The sequence below is a fragment of the Ornithodoros turicata genome, chromosome 3 (genome assembly GCF_037126465.1).
Source record: "Ornithodoros turicata isolate Travis chromosome 3, ASM3712646v1, whole genome shotgun sequence".
Classification (NCBI taxonomy): domain Eukaryota; kingdom Metazoa; phylum Arthropoda; class Arachnida; order Ixodida; family Argasidae; genus Ornithodoros; species Ornithodoros turicata.
Genome location: NC_088203.1, coordinates 23,138,721 through 23,158,783, shown reverse-complemented (window position 1 = coordinate 23,158,783; position 20,063 = coordinate 23,138,721). Strand labels below are relative to the sequence as shown.

At 46.6% G+C, this 20,063-nt stretch overlaps 1 protein-coding gene and 1 long non-coding RNA gene across 2 annotated transcripts in view; one reads left to right on the top strand and one right to left on the bottom strand.

Annotated features, from left to right (window-relative positions):
• Positions 1–10,956, bottom strand: part of LOC135389210 (uncharacterized) — a 55,339-nt gene extending 44,383 nt beyond the window's left edge. Inside the window, exons 1-9 of the mRNA XM_064619274.1 lie at positions 10,862–10,956; positions 7,364–7,406; positions 2,617–2,661; positions 2,455–2,499; positions 2,291–2,335; positions 2,127–2,171; positions 1,964–2,008; positions 1,234–1,260; positions 1,146–1,181 (exon numbers count right to left, since the gene is read on the bottom strand). Of these exons, the coding sequence (XP_064475344.1) occupies positions 1,146–1,181; positions 1,234–1,260; positions 1,964–2,008; positions 2,127–2,171; positions 2,291–2,335; positions 2,455–2,499; positions 2,617–2,661; positions 7,364–7,385 (310 nt within the window). The 5' untranslated portion in view covers positions 7,386–7,406; positions 10,862–10,956. The remainder of the gene's footprint in view (positions 1–1,145; positions 1,182–1,233; positions 1,261–1,963; positions 2,009–2,126; positions 2,172–2,290; positions 2,336–2,454; positions 2,500–2,616; positions 2,662–7,363; positions 7,407–10,861) is intronic.
• Positions 10,957–16,430: 5,474 nt separating this feature from the next.
• On the top strand, positions 16,431–18,604 carry LOC135390046 (uncharacterized). Its single transcript, XR_010421677.1, has 2 exons — positions 16,431–16,733; positions 17,681–18,604. It is a non-coding gene; the product is annotated as an uncharacterized LOC135390046 (long non-coding RNA).
• The last annotated feature ends 1,459 nt before the right edge of the window (positions 18,605–20,063 follow it).

Here is a 20,063-nt window from a genome sequence, read left to right as displayed (position 1 = left end):
GAAGTTACCAGCGTATAGCACTCAGTGTTTTCGCATGACAATCTTTCTGCCAGTATGTCGTTTTGCAACCGTCGGTTACCATAAGGATAGTTCTGATATTAAATCGGTGGTGAAAACGGCAAAAAAAAAGAAAGAATTTCCTGAAAATAATAAACTCCAACCCAAACACGCTAAAATTAACCCTAAAATTATCCAACGAATAATCCTCGATCCCTACACTGTTAAAACAGAACTTCACCATATAGCACGCTCCTAGCCAACCATCATTCCGAATAGTACCATTCTGTGTCCTGATTTGTTCAAAACAGGGGGGCGGCGCCTATCTGGGACAAGATAATGTGTCCCAGATAGGCTCCTCCTCCCATTTTCAACAAATCAATACACAGAATGATATCATTCGGAATGATGGTTGGCTATGAGCGTGCTATGTGGTGAAGTTCTGTTTTAACAGTGTAGATACGACTAAGGAAACAAAGAAAAATCACGCGGATGTGAACATTGGGTGCGATGCTGTTTACTACACTCTTAGAAATGAACTTCACCACACAGCACGCTCCTAGCCAACCATCATCTCGAATGATATCGTTATCTGCCCTGATTTGTTGAAAACGGGAGGCGTACGCATTTTTTGTGACAATTATGAACAGCATAAGTGTCACAAAAAGGCGTACGCCTCCCGTTTTCAACAAATCAAGGCGGATAACGATATCATTCGAGATGATGGTTGGTTAGGAGCGTGCTATGCGGTGAAGTCCATTTTTAAGAGTGTACTTCCAGATCACGCGGGTGGAACTCCGATGCCTGTATATTGTTCCAACACGCTATATCTGGAACCAGCAGTGTTCCCAACCGTTGCATTGCCACACTCTTAGAAATGAACTTCACCACACAGCCCGCTCCTAGCCAACCAGAAACCCGAATGACATCGTCCTCTCCCCTGATTTGTTGAAAACAGGAGGCGTACGCCTTTTTGTGACACTTATGCGGAAATGTTGATTGTCACAAAAAGGCATACGCCCCACGCTTTCCACCAATCAAGAGTGATAGAGGTACCGCTCTGTACAATGGTTGGCCTTCAGCGTGCTATGTGGTGAAGCTTTGTTTTAAGATTGCAGTGTTACTGTAGCATTGTTAATTTTCCTTACAGGCAGCCCTTCCCGTCTCTTTCGCTGTGCTGTTGCCTGCAAACAATGAGCGCCATAAGAGCCTCGAAAGACATTATCATCTTTTTACCTGACTGCGGCACATTCCGATCGCTCTCTGTAATAAAAACAATGCGAAGTTAAAAACTGTAAAACATTCGCTCAGGTGTAGCTAAAGAGGCACTACACTCTTAAAAATGAACTTCACCGCATAGCACGGTGCTAGCCAACCATCATCTCGAATGATATCGTTATCTGCCCTGGGGGCTTCATCGCTTCATCGTCGTTACGGTCGTTACAAGCTAACGAGTGGCGGGAAATTCAAAAAGGCGGGCAGGAAATTTAAAAAGGTGGGCATGTGATACAACACGTGCACGGCGCTCTTCGCGCGATACGTGAAGGTCGTGGTACACGTCACGCGCAATGTGTCACGTGCCCACCTTTTTGGATTTCCCGCCACTCGTTAGCTTGTAACGACCGTAACAACGATGAAGCGATTAAGCCCCCTGATTTGTTGAAAACGGGAGGCGTACGCCCTTCTTTGTTACACTTAATGCCGTTCATAATTGTCACGCAAAATACGAACGCCTCCCGTTTTCAACAAATCAGGGCAGATAACGATATCGTTCGAGATGATGGTTGGCTAGTAGCGTGCTATACGGTGAAGTTCATTTTTAAGAGTGAACGACTCAGTCGTAAAGTTATATTATTATATTACATTATACACTATAGGATCGCCTACACACCTTCACTGCAGCACCAACAGGTACTCATATAAAGAAACACTATGACAGGCTTTTCTAGACGTACGACGTACTTACGTGCTGCGTATTGCGGATTATCCTCCTGAGCGTATGACGCGCCGGCTGAAAACAAATGCCAATTGTGCACAGTATCGCCTAGGCAACTTCACTGTAGCACCAACAGGAACTCATTAAAGAAACGACACCATGACAGGCTCTCCTAGACGTACGACGTACTTACGTGCACCGTGTTGCGAATTATCCTCCTGAGCGTATGACGCGCCGGCTGAAAACAAATTCCAATTGTGCACAGGAACGCCTAGGCAACTTCACTGTAGCACCAACAGGAACTCATATAAAGAAACGACACCATGACAGGCTCTCTTAGACGTACGACGCACTTACGTGCTCCGTATTGCGGGTTATCCTCCTCACCGTATAACGCGCCGGCTGAAAACAAATGCCAACTGTGCATAGCATCGCCTAGGCAACTTCACTGTAGCACCAACAGGAACTCTTCTAAAGAAACGACACCATGACAGGCTTTCCTAGACGTACGCCGTACTTACGTGCTCCGTCTTGCGGGTTATCCTCCTGACCGTATAACGCCCCGGCTGAAAACAAATGCCAACTGTGCATAGGATAGCCTAGGTAACTTCACTGTAGCACCAACAGGAACTCATATAAAGGACATACAAGGACAGGCTTTCCTAGCCGTACGAAGTACTTACGTGCTCCGTACTGCGGGTTGTCCTCCTGACCGTATAACGCGCCGGCTGAAAAGAGGTACAAATTGTTTAGTTCCATATCGGCTCAATCAGGGGCGTTGATAAGCGCCCACTTTCGTTGAGCCAAAATATTTGCAATTTAACGATTTTTCCTAGCGACGCTAGGCTAGTTACGCTAAGCGTGAGCTGCAGAAAAACCGCGTGTTAGGCGGCGGAACGGGACTGCAAGAAAGAGTATTTCAACAAAACGAAACGCGAGAAAGTGTAATGAATTGAGGTCAAAGATCGCGATCATACTCAGATTGTGCAAGGTAGACTTGCAATATTTCCCCCAATCGACAATGTGCACTTATCCAAAACGAAAGTATAACAGTAGAGATTATTTACCTTGCCGTATCTTAAAGGAGCAATGATACGCCATTGAACATGGCTCGAAATCCTGTCTCAAATGTCGAACTGCCTATCAGGAGCCAACGTACAAAATGCGAGGGGCGTTCAAGTCCAACCGGGACTTTCTGTCTCCTGAGTGTACAAATGGCTCCCGCTACTTCTTTTTCATCATTTTCGCCCGCGACAGGCCTCCGCGTTCACCACGTGGTGGTCCAAAGTTTGTGCAAAACAGAAGACGCGTGCTAGACGAGATGGCCGACAACGAGGCGAGCGCGCACGTCGAACAGCGAATTGTCATGAAGTTTCTCGTGAATGAAGGCGTAACGTCATCTGAAACTCACAGAAGACTTCAGGCTCAGTATGGCCACGATACACTTAGCCGCAGCAAAGCGTTTGAGCGGTGCAAAAGGTTCAGAGACGGTCGTACGTCAGTGCAGGACGATCCCGGCCGGGGCGGCTCAAGCCCAGTGTCAGAGTTCCTGAGAACATCCAACTTGTGGAGCGCCTGATCCTCAAGGACCGACGGATAACATGTCTCGAACTGGCTCGACAACAACAACAACTTTATTTTCGGCCTTGGAGAGTGGGGAGTTTCATCGCAACAGGCGATACTCTACCCCAGTGCTTGGTGGAATGGGGGGAATAAAATAACGTGCCCCTTTACAATAACGATCGAAGTCCGATGGTGTCCAGAAATGTCAGAAGACCTTTGAGCGCAGAGCGTTGCTGGGCTGGATTGGGCCAGGGACCAAGCAATTTCGGTGGGGAGAAAGGGCGAGAGTCCAGCTGACGAAGAGACTCGGAGAGTGTGGTTCGGGAAGGTTCGTAGTGAGGGCAACGAAGAAGAATGTGCTCCAGATCCTCAAGAGCACCACAGTGGCAGCAGGTGGGAGAATCAATTTGTCTCAAGCGGTAACGCCACTGAGCTGTAAAGGCCACATCGAGGCGCATGCGGTGGATTAATGCAGCATCCTGACGAGATGTGTTTCGTGGCATGCGGAAAGCGAGCGTGGGATCAACTCTGTTCAACATAGAGGGGGGAAGAATGTCGGTTGTCCGTTGGCGGGAAGCCAGGGGTGTCACTAGACGTCGCAGAATTGAACGGCGGTCTCCTCTGAGCAGAACAATACGGGTCCGGTTCCGAGACGAGAGTGCTGCTTCTGCGGCGCTGTCGGCCTGCTCGTTCCCCACGACACCACAATCGATGGCTCGAAAGACGGACCTTTCTATGGGAACGTTGAACACTATCATTCATGAACACCTCCAGTTTCGGAAAACCGGGCCTCATCACCAAAGGAGTCCTCCTCCTACAGGACAATGCACGCACGCATACCGTGCGTCTCACGACACGCACCTTACAGGAATTTGGCTGGGAGTTGCTGCCACATCCCCCTTACAGTCCAGACCTCGGCCCCAGCGATTTCCATCTCTTCGGGCCACTGAAGGCGTTCCTTGGGGGCCGACACTTCAGTTCCGACGACGAGGTCACGAATGCGGTCCGATCATGCGGCTGCTACGCGTCGGTAAGGATTTCTACGCTGCTGGCATCCAAGCCCTCGTTAAACGCTGGGACAAGTGCATTAGTGCAGCTGCAGATTACGTTGAAAAATAAAACTAATTACTCGCCTGTAAGTTCATTTTACGTTTGCGAAAAATGAAAAGTCCCGGTTTGACTTGAACGCCCCTCGTATTTTCGATGTGCGGTTTGTTGTCACCGCCCCGTCATATTTTTTCGAAGAAACCAGCCGCGTAATGCCGACGCGAACGTCGCGTGGCGTCGAAGAGTTTCCTCGTGCCTTTCCTCTTTGTTTCTTTATTTCCTCAGCTCAAGCGCTACTAAATCCTGCTTGAGTTGTGCCGCTCTACGTCACGAGTCACATGCCAGGGGAGTACTCTACGTCACGACGCTCCCTAATTCTCTGATAAGCTGTTTCCTAGTGTGGGAGGACTTTTTAAAGGTATGCAGAACAAACGCCTTATACGCGCGCGTTGCAGGACACTTGTGCCCGTCGTTCTTTCGCATCAGTCGAAAACAACGGTCGAAAAAATGGGTCATCGAAAATTCTGGTCATCTAAACACTTTCCACAGACAAACTGTTTTTGGGTAAACTCTATGATAGGAAGCCTGAGCGACGTGCAAGACACGTAAACAAACACAACACGAGGGCACAACGCCAGACCTCCACCACGGAACAAAACACAGTGGCTCTCTCCACCCAAATTCACTGTGTAATAGACTTCCACCTAAAGGAGCTATGAGTTTACATTTAATGTCGTTCGAAATCCTGCCTCGTCTGTCAAGCTGTCCACGAGGAGTAACCATGCAAAATATTTGTGCTACGCGGTGCGTTATAGCTGTGCAATCGAATTTACAAAAAACAGTCGGAGAAAGCAGCCGGCACGATTTTGTAGAGCCCTCGTATTGTGTTTGTTCACCTGTCTTGCCCATCTCTCCAGGCTTCCTATCATGGAGTTTATATCCACCAGCTAACCTGCATTTACGCCATTCTGCCTTTGGATTGTAGCTTATCGTCAGCATGGACAATGACGAAGATGGCGCAGAGCGCGCGCCAGCACAAGCACGTCTTCATCGCTTGCGCTCAGACGCCGTCGTACGCTGGACAATAGAGTCTTTGAGCTGGTCGTACACTCTAAATCTTTTCACACCTTTAAAGGTGTAATAGCGTGCATGGCGCACGCCTTTTTAGGTGTAATTTCGGTAACATCATAATGGAGCACGGTTTCGCACAATTTTTATTTACTCGAGTGCTGTCTGTCCTCCAAAAATTCAGTCTTGCAACATCTCAACGTTGTTCAACAGTATTGTAGGCACTTGCGCGTGCTCGATTATCGATAGCGATGCATGTATATGCATTAGCTCGTACCTACGATATCCAAGACATAATGAAAGCAAGATTTGCACTGACACTTGATCTTTAGTAATGCTTTCCGAATTTTGTAAAACATCATCCTGGAAATGCAATGTTACACAACCAGGTTGAATGTGCATAGCGCACACCTTTAAAGGTGTGAAAAAGTTTACAGTGTAGGGGCGGTCGGCCTGTGGGCTGGATGGAATGTCGCTTACCTCCAAGGCGACGTCGGGAGGCAGAACAGCGACAATGTGTCGGTACTGCGTCGCCTGAGTGGTAATACTTGCCAGCAGAACTTGTGCTTCCGCTTGCATAAACCAGATCTTCGGGTTGAAGGTCCAGAAAGGGAAAAGCCGCACGGCGACGTGTGCCACGGGTGGCACAGAGGAAGAGCAGGCCATACGAGGAGGTGGAAGGTTAGCGGAAGGCCGATCACAAGGCGGGCTCGTGCCGAACATCGGCGGCTGTTCCGGGTCACCAAATATGTAGGAGCACGAGAGGAATGATGTAAACAGCCCGGGTGTTAACAGCAACTGACTTATTCGACGGAATCGCCTAGGTTAATAAGATCACGCGCTCTGCGCCATCTTCGTCATTGTCCATGCTGACGATATGCTACAGGATCTTTGCAGAAATCTCTCCATCGTCTATTCTCTCTTCTTGTAAAGGGACTGTCGCATCCGTCCCGGTCGATTGTGGAGCTACAGTGCCGGTTTACTCTTCGTTCATAATAACGCCAGAAATCCGACACGAAGAAAAGTGAAGGAGTTTCTGTGCAATTTGATGTAATGCATGGCAAGAGCAGAAGACGGATGTTGAGAGTATGCCGGAATTCCCATTTTGGAAATCGGAGAAAATGTCACTCGGACAAGGCGAATCGGGGAGAGGCAGGAGGGCCTTTGGCGACAGGAGAGAAGGTGGGACGGCGCCTGCAGGTCGCGGAGAATCTATGCACTGTGATTTGCCTGTGGAATGTCGCTCCTGAGATAGCGTCGGACGTGTTGGTATACCAAGAAGCGTAACATCGTGTTCTTCGCGACATTGGTCAGAACAGTAAGCGCAAGACAGCATGTTTACCGAGGACATATTTCACTTCGTATATTGTGGTGCGAACGTGAAGCAGACGAATTTGGAGACAACCGCCAGCGCTACGCTCCCATTCGTGAGCATAGCTTACGTCATCGTGATGTTACAATCGCTGCGGCTTCCTTAGCTACAGAGGCAGTACGAATATTGAAAATATCTGTTTTTTGCAAGGGAAATTTGACCACGTATAGATGGCGGAGCGGTGTCGAAGATTGCCGCATCGGTCTCGTACTTACGCCTCTGGATGCGATAGTCACTCTAAGGTCCCATTAGTATAGTTGACGACAAATAGCCAACAAAGACGTTTAGGGTGCATATGGTACCCTGCAGCCAGACAACTCGATCTTTCCCATAATAATTCGTCTATGGTGACTAGGTTTTACGAAAAGAGGTCGCCTTACCTTCGTTGCCCTGCAGCGCCATCACATCAGCTTCTCTCGGGCGCTAGAGGAAATGGGAATAATTAGCACCAACAAATACAACAGCAGACGTATGTATCAGTGCGATCACGGAAGAAACAGAAACATGAAAGTTCAGGTCTTGAGATAAAGAAGTCGACGTATCCCCATGTCCTTTTTCTTTTCACCGCCACCTCTTGTTTCTGCGCCACAAAAGCGACAATCGACGTCATCATCAGTTATATGGTTCGAAGTGTTGCAGTATCAACGAATAGGCCACGGTGGGTTGAACCATACTGCGGTTGCCGTACGGCCAAAACATTGACATAAAAAAAAAGAAGTACTACAAGACGGCACTACTCCACTCTACTACTCTTTTATGCACAGGGTAACGTTTAATAGAGTATCTTTGCCTGTACAGTCTTTACGCCTTTAAATAAAATAGCGCATTAAGTAACATGTTTAAGGGAAGTAAATAAGTAGCGTCATTCATTAAGTAACATTTTTAAGGGAAGTAAATAAGTAGTAGTAAGTAATGCGTTTTTGTGTGCGTGCGTGTTAAAAGATACTTATTAATATGCTGAAGAGGCCGTGGTAGTGGGGGTCCATATAAAGGACGAGTTGCACAAGGTTTGATATTCGCTATCGATATTTCTGGATATTTCCACGATGCTGGCAGTGTTGTCCACGATAGGGTAGCGAGTAAAAATACTTTTTTCTCTGTGTGTGCGATGCAGTTAACAGTTTCTGTCCGAGCCAGAGGTTCAGGTCCTCGCAACGTCATCGGAGGCGGGCAAGCCTCAACCATTCCGAGTCTCATCACGTGACCAGAGCAGTATTAGCTTCCCAGACTTCACAGATTCAAGCTCCGACGTAACTTCTTATGGGAACAGTGTTGTTACCTTTGGTCACAAGCTCCGCTTTTCGTTTGATAAACTAATACCCTACACTCTTAAAAATGAACTTCACTGCATAGCACGCTCCTAGCCTACCGTCATCTCCAATGATATCGTTATCTGCCCCGATTTGTTGAAAACGGGAGGTGTACGCCATTTTTGTGACACTTATGCTGTTCATAATTGTCACAAAAAAGGCGTATGTCTCCCGTTTTCAACAAATCAGTGAAGATAACGATATCATTCGAGATGATGGTTGGCTAGGAGCGTGCTATGCGGTGAAGTTCATTTCTAAGAGTGTAGTAAGACGGCAAACCTAAGTCCGTTAGCGGAAGGGCGGTTACTCCAGCTGCAGTCCAACTACCATATAGCGCATTACATCGTTCTCTGCCCTGCTTTGTTGAAAACAGGAGGCGTACGCATTTTTTTTTTTTTTTTTGCAATTATGCAGTTCATAATTCACAAAAAGAAAGAAAAGGCGTACGCCTCCTGTTTTCAACTGATCTCGTTCTACCCCAGAGTTTTTTCTTCGACAACAGGATCTCGCAAGACTTCACGGCTATACTATGCCGAAGGAAAGCCGATGGGCACAAATAGGACGTCACTTTGATGTCACAGGTAACTTCAACAAAAATACTTGTTTTGCATGGCACTCGTCTTTGGCTTCCCTAAAATAAATAAATATTTTTGAAATGCGCATGGTTACCTACTCTTAAAAATTAACTTTTACCACACTCTTAAAAATGAACTTCACCACATAGCACGCTCCAAGCCAACCACCATCCCGAATGACAACGTTCTCGCCATTGATTTGTTGAAAACGGGAGGAGGAGCCTATTCTGTGCCGTGCACAATGGCCACAAAATAGGCTCCTCCTCCCGTTTTCAACAAATCTAGGGCGAGAACGTTGTCATTCGGGGTGGTGGTTGGCTAGGAGCGTGCTATGTGGTGAAGTTCATTTTTAAGAGTGCACATAGCACACTCCTAGCCAACCATCATCCCGATTGACAACGTTCTCGCCCACTCGTTGTTGAAAACTGGAGGCGGAACCTATTTTGTAACCCTTTTGTACCATTACACAATAGGATCATCCTCCCGTTGTCAGCAAATCAGGGGCGAGTGTGCTGTCATTCGGGATGATGGTTGGCTAGGAGTGTGCTATGTGGTAAAAGTTAATTTTTAAGAGTGTAGAACCTCCACTCTTAAAAATGAACTTCACTGCATAGCACGCTCCTAGTCAACCATTGTCTCGAATGACATCGTTATCTGCCCTGATTTGTTGAAAGCGGGAGGCGTACGCCTTTTCTGTGACACCTATGCTGTTCATAATTATCACAGAAAAGGCGTACGCCTCCCGCTTTCAACAAATCAGGGCAGATAACGATATCATTCGAGATTATGGTTGGCTAGGAGCGTGCTATGAGGTGAAGTTCATTTTTAAGAGTGTAGCAGCAAATATCACGACGTCCCAAGGGGTTAATCCATGATTCTTTGCGGAAAGGGGAGTCCGTTCAGCCACACTGAACGTCCGAATTCTTGCCTCGGCACGTCATCGCAAGACCGATTTGTGGAAAGTACGTTTGCGAAGCACACTTTGAACCATGCATCCTCGCTCAGCGCCCTCGTACACTCTTAAAAATGAACTTCACCGCATAGCACGCTCCTAGCCAACCATTATCTCGAATGATATCGTTATCTGTCCTGATTTGTTGAAAACGGGAGGCGTACGCCTTTTCTGTGACAATTATGAACAGCATAAGTGTCACAGAAAAGGCGTACGCCTCCCGTTTTCAACAAATCAGGGCAGATAACGATATCATTCGAGATAATGGTTGGCTAGGAGCGTGCTATGCAGTGAAGTTCAGTTTTAAGAGTGTATAACTCTGCTCCTCGCTGTGCCAGTGGCGTGTACACTCTTAAAAATGAACTTCACCGCATAGCACGCTCCTAGCCAACCATTATCTCGAATGATATCGTTATCTGCCCTGATTTGTTGAAAACAGGGGGCGTACGCCTTTTCTGTGACAATTATGAACAGCATAAGTGTCACAGAAATGGCGTACGCCCCCCGTTTTCAACAAATCAAGGCAGATAACGATATCATTCGAGATAATGGTTGGCTAGGAGCGTGCTATGCGGTGAAGTTCATTTTTAAGAGTGTACGCTATTCGCGATATGAACACTTGCTCTAAGCTATCACAGCGGCGTCCTCCTGCCCTTCAAAGGTTCTAAGCAGTGAAGGTCCGTCGTTGCATTCAAGGTTTCCAGGTCCGGTGCGATGCGGCAGCCGGATATATAGGACAAACGTATCGATGTCTCAGCACTAACTGATAACTGGTAGCGGTCAGTGGAAATTTCGAAGGCAGTGCGTGGGGGGTAGTGCCTACGACATCTTGCAATGTCAAACGCGGCGCAGAGTTTCTTCGAAAGCTACGCCTCTGAGACATCTAAGGAGCTGTCGACTCAGACTGCCGAATTGACTCGGAGCCGAATATTGGAACATAACCAGTACATGGGACTCCTCTCACACATTGTACCTGTTGGCACTGGGTATTTGGTCCGTGGTCATGTGCCGAACCTTCTAAGACGTATCAGATGAACATACCTCGGACAGTTGCCTAGGAGGAACTCGGAACGGCCGTCACTGTCCCACTTTTCTGTTTGAGCGCCTGGCTCCACTTCGCCATAGGTCAATGACGATGACGGAGGTGTTGATATCTGGTATTGGCATCTATGCTGCGATCCCCAAATGTTATGAACACTTGTTTACGTATTGTATGATACCAAGGGCAACAAATTTTTATTCAAATCATAAACGGGAATGTCGGGTTCGTGTCATACTATGACAACATTTCGTGACAACATGCCACTAAAAGCCGCACTTGATATTTGAGGCGTCACCATTTTTGGTACCCAGAGTTAGGTACCTACCGGACTACGTTAGGCTAAGTGGACACTATAAGGTGGAACATTTTGCTCCTCGTAAAATGAAAGATGGCGTTATCTTGACATCAATACAAAAGGAACGGTAGTCATCCGTTGAGATTGTTTGCGATTAATGATCGATGGAAAAAAACGCAATTTATGTTTTTCCTCTCCCTCTCAAAGCCCCTCGCAAAAAGGACACTTTTCCTGCTGGAATATACAAGCGCTTCCCAAGCCGTGGCGCACATGCATTGAAAATCAGGGCGGTACGTAAAAAAATGGTTGTTTCACAAGATATTCATTATATAAGGTCATATATATTATAGCGTCAATATGGTATAGGGTCTGACTTTTTCGGGTTAACCCCGATTTCCCCCGATTACACCCTCCCGAATCAGTTGAGGACCAGTTCGGGTTATACCCGATTTCTCCCTGAATTCCAATCACGTATCAGTTTGTATCACCGAATGTGTGGCGCATATATTATTTGATTGTGCCACCAAGGACGCGAAGCACATTTGATGTTAAAAAATGTGGTGCAGGTCCCTATAAATCGCGAGGTATAGATATGTTTCAATAATATGTGCACTCAACCGCAGGCAGTTCGCAGGACAGGGACCAACCCATAACAACCCGATAACGCCTGGATGTATCAGTAGCACTAGATTTCAACCCAAATTCCATGTTTCAAATTGCGCCTTATTTTTCGCTTCCGAATCCAAGTGTTCAAATTATTGTTGTAGTATCGGTGTAGCAGTTTTCTGCTTGCTGTACTTTATATATATATATATATATATATATATATATATATATATATTTAGTTAATGTCAATGTAGTGTAGTTCCAAGGTGGGACCCTATTACTACGCCCTTACATGTAGGGAACTGTAAGAAGCAAATTCGTGAAGCTCAGCATCTCTCGCAGTTAGCATTAGACAACGGCTTAACGACCGATTACTTGTTGATGAAGAGTTGTTTGAATCGAGTGTTTTTTAACACAAGTCAGTGCTGCTTGTAAATCTCAAGTCCATGCAAGCAGGAGAGTAGCTCCGAAGCTTCTGCAAGTAGTAGCTCAGACTTTTCAAGAGCTTGTACTGCTTTCGAAACACAAGAGAAAAGCGTGGTGCGGAGAAATTGTCGGGTTACGTTGCGCGTTGATCGAACCGATGAAGATGAGAGCTGCTGGCTCTACTCTTTCCAATGACCGCCAGCCACGGCAACAAGGTCCTGCGATCTCGATGTCAATCCTATCAGTGCTGGATGTTGCAGGTGATTTCTTATTCTCAGTACATATGGTGCCCCAAGACAAAATCGCCGCCTGTTCAAGAAACGTTCATGTGATTCAGCACACAAACACTCGACTGGTGATGTTCGAGAAGCGGCGAGTACGAACCTGATCCCCTGGTGACGAACAGGTCTAAGGCTTCCAACACGGATTGACAGGTGGGGCCGTATAGACGATGGACCCATATCTTGGATATCCTATTTTATCTTAAACAATTTATTCAGGAACAATGAATTTTGGAACGAACCAGTTTAGATAATTTCTTTCTCCAAATTTCGCCACCAGTTTTCGCATTTCTTATATCGCCACGTATTTGTAAAGGGCAGAGTAATGCCGCTGCCGTCACAAAACGGAGGTAGAGTGACAAAAACCAAGAAAGTGCTTCGCCGGGGACACTGAGCACCTGCTTGGTGTTCTGTTGGATGTTCACGTCCAGCCGACAGTCTCTGAGGAGTGCTATGGATAGGCTCGACCGTCGATCACCCAACGAAGAGAAAGTGCAGGGCAACTGGTCAAATCAGCAAAGACAAGCCACATTTTGCGCTCGGGTGCGCTTTCTGAGAGACATATATGTGCCTTGGCCATCCTTTTTCGCTCATGGCTCGTAATGTATCAAGAGCAAAGATTGCATTCATCCACCTAACCACACTTCCGCACCACAGCCAACTCCTCAACTTGGACGCAGCCTGCCCACCTGAGTCGGTGTCTAGTTTGATTTATGCCATCGACGTATGCTATTGACCTATAATACACCTATAGAGCACCTTTCCATCATCATCACTTTCTCACCCCTTCCACAAGCGCAATGGGGCAGTGTACCGCCATAACGGTGGAGAATGACCCACCACATCATCATCCCATTTATGTGTGCGTGTGTGTGTGTGACCTATAATACACAAAAACGAGTCTTCTCTAACCCTTTAAATGCCAAAGCGTCAGCTAACATATGATCCGAGCGAATTTTTCGTCTGCGTCGCATGGAACGAAGCAGGAATTTACCTGGCACCACACGAACACCCCTAACACCCTCTCAAATATATTTCAACACCCCCAAAATATTCTGATATTAATACGAGAGTGATTCAATAAGTAGCATTAAATATTTTATTGACAGATAGTGGCAAACCTGAATTTTTTAGAAAACATGATATCATTTTTCTACGTATATATACTCATTACGTATAGATGCAGTTGCGCAATCCCTTGGAAAGCGCCTGTGCGTATTCGTGCAGAGAAGTCTCCCGGTCTTGCGTGTAGCTATTCGTGCATTGCCTGCTTGACGTCACCCGCTGGGAACAAAACTTTCGACAGCCCAACTCCTCCTTGTGACTGTCCAATATGTGGTTGTCCGACGACGCCACGTCATGCGGATATGGCGGATGTGGAAGTCACCTAAATCGAAACCCACGAATGTTTGAAGTATAGTCATCATGAGTGATACTCATAAGAAAACGGATGACTGACTGCTGCACTGCTTCGGTGCAAACCTCCAGCAGGGAAGCCAGTCGTACACAGCTGTCACGTGACTACGTGTGTGACGCCGGGGCTTTGAAATACAACGTCTGCACTTAGAAGACCCGACCCATCGTCGGCATCAAGGATAGCGAACACGATATACAGTTCAGAATTCTAAATGCGTTTTTAAGGTTTTAAGGAATGTATTCTCACGTGATGCTGTGGTTAGTGTGGAGAGAAGGTATTAGTTTAAAAGGAGATAGTGACGGAAATAAACTCTTATGGTTGCAGTCAGTGCTGTGTGTCGTCGCTTTGTCTGTGTTCGTCTCGTCCCATTATTTTACCTTCGCACTGGGGTTTTGATCGATTTTAAAAAAGGTTATTTATTGCTGAGCGTCCCTCGTATATGTCAGATTGATACTCACGGCGAAGTCGCCAACTGAGACAGCTGTGACATCTCCTCTCCTTTACAAAATACCCTTGCAAGATGGAATTTCTGCGCTGATCGCTGGAGCGAAGTGTCAGCGACGGGTATTATTTTTCGGTAGGTATTGGGCGCTTTCAATATACGTAGGGTTCTGCGTTTTCGGTTTTAATCGAAAACATCGAAAAACATACGCCGGGGTAAATTTTCCCTCATTCGGTTTTAATCGAAAACCATCGAATACAGAGGAACATTCCAGTGATCATGACAAATAGATTGCCGCACCATGCCCAGATTAAGATTCCAACATGCCAAGCAGGCTTTCCTTTATTACTCATCTTTTCGTGGTATTTGCTATGGTTGGATGACCTGCGACCCCATTGAGTGTTCCAGGGTCAATCCTTTTGTCCCGGATCGCGTGCGCTGCTCGGAATCTCATTCTTCTGCCATTGTAGGTGCCCCACCGCGCTTGCGAACCGTTCAGGGATGTGACGTCAAGTAGAATCTCGGTCATCGGCCTTTAGTTGTTTAGTGGAGAGGTTACGACAATACATAAACCTCCACACTCTAAAAACAGAACTTCACTGCAAAGCACGCTGTGCACCAACCATTGCCACGAATGATAGGATTCGAGGAAAGTGCTGGGCGTACGCCTTTTTGTGGCAATTTGGATATATGATAATTTCCACAAAAAGCCGTACGCCCTCTTTTCTCCTCGAATCAGAAGCGACAACCCTATCATTCGTGGCAATGGTTGGCGCACAGCGTGCTATGCGGTGAAGTTCTGTTTTTAGAGTGCACTTTCCACGTACGGCGGTCCTGTCTTTCCGTGGCACCCGAGATGGGAAGAAAAACGAAGAGGGCATCGGACTACGTTTGCGTAAGTCAATATTTTGAACTCTCAGGAAGGAAAATGTTGTCGTATGCAAGTGTTGTCGCGTGACAGTTAATGTGGGCTGTGGAAGAGGTGCCGGAGCGCATATCGGAGCACGTGCAATCGCGGCTCCACATGAATCTGAAGAATCCTCGTAACGAACAGGGTGAGCAAACGCCTTCCGGTCATTTCTTGCAGCACTTATAGAACTGGTACTTCAGAAATTGGTAATTCGCATTGGTTGTTCATAAGGCTGCTTTAGACGCGCACAACACTGAAATTACGTTGTAATTGCTATTCGCCGATAACTGTCGGGTAAACCATGTACACGCAAGGAAAAACATCGAAAAACTCCAATTTCGTGAAAAGCAATAAGCATCGAAAAACATACGCCGGATCCGCCCAAAAATAAACATCGAAAACGCGGAACCCTAAATACACGTTACTCCAGAGTCAAAAGAGTGTCTCTCTCCATCAGGCAACAATATGTAGTTTGCATTTCACACAATAACCTCTTTAACAAATAATATTGTGGCGCGCTACAGTTACACGTTAACAGGGTGACGATGCTCTCCAGAATTTGGATTTTGCACTTTCGGACACAATGCAAGACCGCTGTGGTAGAGGAATATTATTCAAAATTGTTATGTCAGCTGTCTTCAACTCTGCCCTTTGCTTGTGTTAAACGCCGATATCTGAAATGCACGCCTTGCCATTGCTACTTACACTACTCACATTTATGTATATGTGCCTGATAGGGCCTCTTGTCCACTTCAGATTGTGTTGTTAATTTACCTTGAATAACACATATCTTAGCTTAATGCGTGAATTAATGTACAGAGGAGAAGCGTCGTCCGACAAATTTAAGACTTTACTTCACTATCTATCTACATCGATTCTCACATCTTCAAATGAGTCCATCTTAATAGAACCTATTAACCCAATTTACTTTCCGTTTCTCAAAACGGGACCCACCATCACAGCCAAGTCTCATCCTTCTGCCAAACTTCCATTGAAAGCTAGGTTACATGATCTGAGTCAGCCTTTTAGCGGGAAGGCACTCCCACCCCCACGGCGACTCAATGAAGGTTAATAAAGCGTCGTACACAACAATCTCTAGCGTGCTAACTTGGCCCGACTTCAAATTGTCACGTGATAGGATGAACGTAGGAGGATGTTGATGGCTTGTACTTTTCCGGTACGCTACGAGGGGCCCCGATGCTCTTCCACTTCAAGGCGAGATTGTGAAAACGCATTGGGAGCTCGAGAAAGTTCTGTCACAGGAAGTCGGTTGTAAAGTGCTCCAGATTATGTGATTGAGCAGCGAGGGAAATAAAATGTGATGAGGCATATAGCTCAGGAGTCTCGTGTGCATTTAGTGTACAGAAGAACTTGTGGCTGTGTCTGTGACGCTGAAGAGGCATTCAACTACTGGGAACGTAGATAAGCGCCTTCGTTGATTTCCCAGTGACTCGTTTAGGATTTTCTCTGTGCTTCAAGACCCCCATCGCGGTGGTAAGTATAGTATACTAATGGGTATATGGTGCTGCGGTGGTTGTGAACTTGTGTGCAGTAGATAAGGCTAGAGCTTTGTCTTTGAATGCGCTTGCTGTGATTTTTGTGCGGAACTCGCCTTGTGGTGCTATGTAAGCTTGGACAACGAGAAGAATGCAGTTACAAGGTGGGGAGAACTGCAGACTGTTTTCAGACCGCCCAGGGGTCAGATGCGTGACGTTCCTATATTGCACCGTTTTCTCTTAGGTAAACCGACCATGATCAAAGCCACGAACTATTATGCAGACTCAAAAGAGTTAAAACCTGGGTAGTTTGGGGATGCACCAAATATCGTTCAAACCCCGTGCGCTGGGAACACAAAAAGGGCCAAGCATTCTTCGAGCACGAGAAAAAACAGGACAAGAGGGTAACGATTCAAGAGCATGTTGTTTACGGAAATACAGTGGGGTTGGTAGCTCAGTGCTTGTGTTTGGGTGCACTTTTTGAAGTCATATTGTCTTCCCAGCACTGTTTTCACCGACTTTAGATTTCACTGTAATGCATGACGCCTTGTGATAACGAAGCGATGTAAGATCTCCCTAGAAGCAACTTTACTCGAATTCTCTTTTGAACAGTCGGACGAAGAATACGCGCAAGTGTCTGCAGTCATATCATCGCACTTATCACTAAGAAAAATAGCCGTTCTTTGCGTGCTCTTCAAAGTGCCAGAGCCTTTCTCTGTACTTTTCTTATCTTCGAGAACGACAGGATGGCTAAAGTTCTTCTTGTGTCTATGCTTTTTTTAAATAACGTTTTGAAGGTGAAAAGTACGGACAAGTCGAATTTCTTTCTCGCGCGGTTATTTTTTCTGTCTGCATAGAGATATGAGGGAGTAATTGCCTAAGTTTGCAAATTCCGTGAAACGAGGAGCCGGATGCGCCTTCTTAAGTTCCCCTTCTGCTTTTCAGGGTAAACGAAGTCCTTGCACGAAGGCATCACTGACGTCATCGACACAGAGTCCTTGACACCCTCATCCAGCATGACGGGACCATTGCTATCACTTTTATTCCTGCTCATACTCACCGCCATCTACGCGTGGCAAGACAATGACATTTCTCCCATCTACGACTCCAGTCCAACCTTCCCGCCGCGTTTCACCAACGTCCGAAAGATGGAGCAGCAATCTTTCAACGCCCGTCCTTCCGGAACTTCCATCAAACTGAAATGTCCCGCCACGGGTTACCCTCGACCCGTGATTGTTTGGCTCAAAGACGGGCAACCGTTCACCTCAAGGCCTCTGGGAACCCCTCCGAAACTTCGAGAATACTCATTGTCGATGGGTGAGCTGAGCATCAACGACACCGGTCGTTACACTTGCATCCTGTACAACAGGTACGGCTCGATTAACTGGACTTTCCTGGTCGAAGTGCAAGAGAGACTTCCCGGCGGGCCAGCGGTCGTTGCCGTCACCGGGAACCAGACAGTATTCGAAGGCGACACGGTAACGTTGGAATGCGAAATTGTGAGTGACCTAACTCCGTTTGTGAGGTGGCTGAAACACTACAAAGTGAACGGATCAGACGTGGACAGTTCTGGAGCGCCATACGCATGGATCGTGCAAGATTCGGGAGACCCAGCCGTTACAAATCCGACTGTCCTGTCGTTACCGAGTGTTACTGTCGGGGACAGTGGACAGTACACGTGTCTTGTTGGGACCATTTCTGGTGCCTCGCATCGCAGCACGTGGCTTGAGGTCTTGCGAACCGGGTGACGGGAACCGCTCTGATACTGGACGAAGGACTGGCTATACACTTGATCATCCGGAATGTCCCTGAGGATGTTCTGTTGAAGCACTAAGCAATAAAATTTATTGCGCGAGAACTATTGTGTTGCTGGTGCATCTGGTACCTTTATTATAGTGCATAGGGTTATAATTTCGTATCTCCTTCGAGCTCTTCATCCCTGGAACTGCAACAATGTCACTCAAAACGTAGAATGAATGGTTCTGCTGGAAGAATGATGAATAGAACCCTCCAGCTGTTCAGAATACGCTATATCTATCTACGAGAACCTATATAACTCCTCATCTCACTTGGTTTTCCCACACAGCAGTGTGCACCAAAATGCTTCAGCTCTGGTCCCTTTACAAAACGACGTAATCTGCGTATGACTTTATTGTGCAAGGCCTATGCGCTATCTGGCAGGATTGCATAAGATAGGGATTTTTTTTATTGCAATAAATGGTGTTAGTATATGCTAGGTCAAATATGTTACCTTATGGCGGCACTAGCAGCATTTTAATGACTCATTAACGTTTAATTGTGAAAGATAAACGTTTTGCGAAATGCCAATACCTGTTCCTTTTGGTGAGCTGATGCCGTTGCCGTTTTCGGGGGAAAAAAAGCGACGAAATAGCCCCTGATGAGAACGGCTCATTTCTGTCCCTGCGTCATATGCGCGTTTTCTCCCTTACCCCCAAATGCGAGGAAAAAAGGCAGCAGCTCTTCTTCTCTCTCGCATTTAAAGGGACGGTCTCGTATAGATGAGGATCCAACCATGAAATTTTATTTGGAATAAGGATATGGTTTCGGAGAAATTTGTAGCACTCATGCTGCTATAGAGCAGACGGCGGAATTTCCACCTTGCCCTCACGAACGTCACGCACGGCGTTTGCAGGAAGGTAAGTATGTTCCCCGTTGGCTGAGCGGAGAGCAAAACATTTGTTTTCGGTTGCCTTCGTTGCCGCGGCAATTGCGCGATTGCTGAAGGGTTGCTCAACGCGCGACGTTGTCAGATGTGATAGAGAATCTACCAGTATCGACGATTCTCTGTCACTGAGCGGTTATGAGGGTAATTCCACCGACTTCGATCGACTGCATTATGGGGTATTGAAACAGGTTGACCCTTTGCCACCACAACACAAGTGGGGCTGGTGGACTCGCACAAATGAAGACATGACAGACTACATTCGCCCACCGACCCCCCGTGAGCAGAGGCCACGAGTACCAATCATGTATGTCTTTGATAACACCGAAATTTTTCTGTGTCTTCCGAAATTTGGCATAATTATCCTCTCTGTACCTTGATTGACGTAGCGTTGCAAAAAATAAGAAACCCACTGCGTGAACCTTACGGTTCTCCCGTTTTCATTATCTTTCAGAGATCAAGTAGTGCAACCTCGCTACGTTAAGGACGTCCAGAAAAGGTGCCTAAGACACCACACTTAATGTCAACAAGTTTGTTCACTAACTAATTGACACTTATTGTGTTTGACGCAAGCAGTTTCAACTTTCGACGGTGGCGTCGTTTCATACTTCTGCTGCATTCAGAACGGTGTCACGGTGCTGCGTA